Here is a 5,000-nt window from a genome sequence, read left to right on the forward strand (position 1 = left end):
GTCGAATGGGACGCTGTAGTTATTGTCCGAGTTAATGGGGAAGTTGTCAACCACAGGCGTCAGAACGTTGTCATCATTAATATGAACATAGGAATTACGATCTGAGCGAGTTTCTTCGGGCCAAAATCCAATTGCATAACCAAGCAAGTGTAGCAGCTCCCCATGCTGTTGATGTGTAAGACTTCATCAATTTGGGAGCAGTCAAATATAGGCTCAAGTATATGCAGGAATTTCTAATGAAGGCTCTGGCGTCAGACATCTTGATTTCTTACCTGACTCTCGCACTCCCGAGATATATAAAAATCTTGACCAGTTGAGGATACCATGCCAATAAAAGAACTGCAATCATCGGAATGTCTTTGTATCTTGAGGTGTGGACCGTTGTATCCTGTGGACACTTCCTCAAAGTTGATGCAAGTTGCTGTCTCCCACTCTAAGACAGCCATCCAGACCTTATAGCGGTTAACAAAAGCTGTAATGAGGATAGTTATAGTTATGTTAACTTGGAAACTAAAAGGGGTGCTAATGTTAGGAGTCACTATTACACAAGATAGTATCAAGCATTGAGTTCGTACAACATTACATCACTGCTGTGCCCACGATCCATTCAGTTATGCTGTACATAGCAACTACAGCAACCAACACTGCCATGCTACACTTCACCGTTTTCAGCTCTAAAATAGTTCTCTTTCCACCTGGTGACACCGGTTAGCATTCTAAATAGGCTATTTAGATGGATATAAAAGGATAAGTAATTATTTTTTTGTGCCACTATAAATGATATATCAGCAGGAATTTTTTCAAAGACACCAACCATAAGACTGCTAAATTACAGTTGAATCACTTGCAGCACTATGCAGGAATTCAAGGATGGACTCAAGACCTGCGAGCACAATACAGAGCAATGCAAAGAGAGCTCTCTCAGAAATGGAAAAGAGCAGCAAATGACAAGTGGGAAGACCTTGTCAGGAAAGTCGAATGGAACCGAAAACACCCACAGTCCTTCTGGTCAGGAATCAAGAGGCTGATGGGAAGAAATGAAAGCAGGAGCAGCTACCTCCTCAACAAACAGGATCAGAAGATCTATGAAGGAGAAGAACAAGAAATCCTGTTCAGAAATAACTGGAGAAATTGCTTCAGAATTACAGAAGAAGAAGAAGAGAACTTTGACAGTGATTTCGAGGAGTCCATCATTGAAGAAATAGGAAGACACCTTAACCTCCTATCTCCAGAAGCTGCTGCTAATTTCGCAACACTAGATCCCACTGACCCACTAATGGCCAGGATCAGCCCCAGAGCTGTCAAATTAACCATCCAGAGTTTTAAGAAAAGAAATGCTCTAGGTAAATGCAGAATCAACAAAACAATCCTGCAAAATCTTCCAAATAAGATGTTGCTGAGACTGGCAAACATATATAATGCCTCTCTCACTGCTGGATACTTCCCTGATTACTCTAAAGAGGCAAGAATCAGGATGATACCGAAAGCCGGGAAAAAATACATGAAAAGTGGAGAAGTATAGACCCCTTTCTCTACTGGAAGTCCAGGCAAAGTCTTTGAGAAGATAGTGAACATACAATTGCGTAATCACCTGGAGATGAACAATTTGCAAAATCCTAGGCAACATGGCTTCAGACCAAGCAGAGGAACATCATATATGAAGAAATTGCCAGTGCCATGAGCGAAAGGAATCAAGTGAATGTGGTCCTGAGAGATGTGCCCATAGCCTTCGACAAAGTCTGGCACACAGGCCTTAAACTTAAGATCATCAGGCTGAACCTCCCGACGCCCTTGACCAAGTTATTATTATGCGACTTTCTTGAAGATAGAAATGCAAGAATAGTCATCGGCAATAAAGTAGGTGAAGCAATCCCTCTCAGAGGGGAGCCGCCTCTTCACTATGTATACAGCAGATCTGCCTGAATCATCACATGGAAGCAGTCACTATATGTACACCGACGACATCACACAGATCATCAAGTACGAAGGGAGGTCAATCACCATGATGGCTCTCAGAACTACCAGAGCCATAGGACCCATCATCCGTTATGAAAGACAGTGGAAGATCTCGACCAACATGAGAAAATTCCAAGTCATTCCTGTGGCCAAATTCAAGACTTCAGATCTGATTGTGGACGAGGAAGCCGTCGATTACAGCGACAGAGGAAAGATACTAGGGCTAACAATTAGCAGAAGAGAAATTCTCCCTCACATAAATGAAAGAGCACAGAAAGCAAAACATCAGCTGAGCCAGATCAGAAGGTTCCAGACTCTGAGTCCTGACACCAAGATCTACATTTATAAAGCCATAGTGCGGCCCATCATGGAATACTCGCCAGTGCCTAACCACACCATTTCAAAAAGACAGATGATGAAGCTACAGACTATCCATAACCAAACAGGCAAATGGATTCTAAAATCCACTTTCCGCAAATAGTCAGCACTAAGACTAAGGATTAATGTGATCAATAAGAGGCACCACCAGCAAGCAAGAAGAAGATGGAGAAGAATCCATTTCAAGAAGGCAGATGATGAAGTTGCAGACTATTCAGAACCAAACAGGCAAATGGATTCTGAATATCCGCTTTCCTTAAGTGGTCACTGCACAAGAGATCCATGCAAGACTGAGGATCGAGGCAATCAACAAGAAACTCCACCAACAAGCAAGAAGAAGAGGGATAAGAATTCAAGATGAAGATGAGGAGCTCTACAATCGCCTCAACGCTCGTCCAGAAGGCACACATGCCTGGTGACCCAAAAGCCACACCAGAACCAATAGGATTGAAGAAGTTGAGGCAATATTCACGGCATCAGGCGCAGGAGACCGATGGAACAGTAAGCAGGCAATAATCAAGAAGAGTACAACAATACTCAAGACCAGCAAGATTTAAAAGACTAGAAGAGGACCTACAAGAAGATTTTTAACACCTTTTAATCCAGACCACAAGCTAACCCACAGGGCTCCACTTCAACGTCAAGCACAGCGCATCATGCATAGCAGTGACAGGTGACGTGCGAGGTCGGCGAAGTGCAGCTTGGGCAGAGCTTCGGAAGGAAAAAATCCTAATGCATAGCATGGTAGGGGTTCTGGTATCTGGCTGCCTCCCGAGGGGTTGACCCGTGGCTTTGTTTTGTTACTGAGGGTGCACATGCATGCTATTCCTCTCACTTCTTTCCTCTGGTCTTGGAAACCTTATCATTTCTCCAGTTTTCTGAGCTTTCCTTCTATCAGTTGATCTCCTCGCAAATTTCCTTCCACTCCCCCTCCAGCTCCCTTCATCACTTCCTCTTCATTTTACATACTTCCATTATTCAAGATAGCCATTGCTCGGTGTTCTTGTATCCCGACTGCCTCCCGAGGGGTTGACCCGAGGCTTTGTTCGGCTGCCAAGGGCGCACCTGCACTCTATCCTCCAACTTCCTTCTCTTGGCAGACCTAAATAAAAAGTTAATACTCTCTTCACTGTGCTTAACTTTCTAACTCTCACTTTATCTCCTCCCAAGTTTCATTTCCACTATCTCTCCAGCTCCTCTAACCACTTCCTCTTCCGCTTTCCACGTTAGAAGAAAAAAATAAGAAGAAGAAATTAAGTTTGAATAAATAAGTAAACAATCCTTTCCCCCAACCCCAAACTACAAGATCAAGACCCTTCCTCCCCACCCTCTTCATCATACTCACCCTCAGGACTACAATCAACCCAAGACCAAGATCTCGTCACCACCTTCCGACCTGGCAGGCCTCCCTGAGTTTCGAGTGGACATGACCAAATAGTAAAGAGACAGAGAGGGAGTTTCGTCCTCCCACAACTATACCTACTACTTTTCTTCATTTTCTATTTTTTCTTCACCACAACTCTTCATCAGACTTATCTGTCCCACTTCCACTTCGGTGGAAGTTTCAGTATCCAAGACGGCAGACCACCTCGACGACTCACGCCAGAAACAACCAGCGGAACCTGACTACAGCTCCTGGCTGCTCTTCAATTTGTTTGATAAAATGAAGCTTTTAAACCAATTAGTAGTTTCACTTAAACTACAATGATATATTGATAATGGTTAAAATAACAGTTTAATTTGCTATTGTGATATCTCTGGTGTTTTCACTAGCAAACGCGAATATTTTGTTTGGTGGCTCTCTTGGGTAATAGCGATTTTAGGAGATACGGGGCGATCTTTTGAAAGTTCCTGCAAGTTGGGACTAATAATAGGTTACCCTAGGCAGTTGGGAGTTCTTGACTACTCTGAGATTTTGTTTTTATAAATACCGGCGCAGACGCCCATATACATCTCTCGATGTGGAGAGAACCACTTACCGAGGACTATCGGAGCGATTCCTGGTTTGTTGTGCTCTTGACTATGGTTATCCCTTGATAGTTGCTAACAAGCTTGCGGTATCATGTCTGAACACCGTGAAAAGATTGTCAGTCACAGTCTTCCCATCCTTCCCCTCTCTGCCTCCTCTCCTCATCCAACCAACATTGTTGTTGTTTTTTCTTTCTTTCTTTTTTGTCAGTAGCTATGAAAAAGCCTCGAGCATTCCGATCGGTTGTTGATTGGGAAGCTGTTGCATAGCTTTAGTTATATAACTTTTCTTTTATTAATGTCTCATGTAAGTTACAAAACAGAATAAAGTCTTATACATGGCTCTATATCACGACAGAAAGTGTAGCAAGTGCGGCATTGCTTACTACTAAAACTGCTTACCGGCTAAAATGTCTATGCATGCAGTAAAAGCAGGCAAAGAGTTCCTTTGGGAAATACTAACTGTGGACTAGATCACGTCAAGCGTACTCAGGAGGGTCACCCACCATCATAGAAGGCAAAAGGAATGCGAGGGAAGCCGCCGTCGTCGCTCCAGTACGTCGTTATGTTTGAAGACGCTTTTCTTCCATGCAGAATCGCTTGCTGCTCAGGAGTCAGCATGAAATCGTGATCGTCATGGAAAACATCCGGGGGATATACCTGTCGAGGAGTTGGGTTAAGTATATATGTCCATATTT

General features: G+C 43.4%; 1 protein-coding gene across 1 annotated transcript in view; it reads right to left on the reverse strand.

Moving 5' to 3' along the window:
* Window positions 1–5,000, reverse strand: part of LOC122243203 (blastula protease 10) — a 26,020-nt gene that overhangs the window by 16,319 nt on the left and 4,701 nt on the right. Inside the window, exons 2-4 of the mRNA XM_043000689.2 lie at window positions 4,809–4,962; window positions 273–472; window positions 1–165 (exon numbers count right to left, since the gene is read on the reverse strand). The exon at window positions 1–165 is cut by the window's left edge and continues 30 nt beyond it. Coding sequence (XP_042856623.2) covers window positions 1–165; window positions 273–472; window positions 4,809–4,962 — 519 coding nt within the window. The remainder of the gene's footprint in view (window positions 166–272; window positions 473–4,808; window positions 4,963–5,000) is intronic.

The sequence above is a fragment of the Penaeus japonicus genome, unplaced genomic scaffold, assembly GCF_977035675.1.
Source record: "Penaeus japonicus unplaced genomic scaffold, GWHDUDI00000001_assembly GWHDUDI00000010, whole genome shotgun sequence".
Taxonomy (NCBI): Eukaryota; Metazoa; Arthropoda; class Malacostraca; order Decapoda; family Penaeidae; genus Penaeus; species Penaeus japonicus.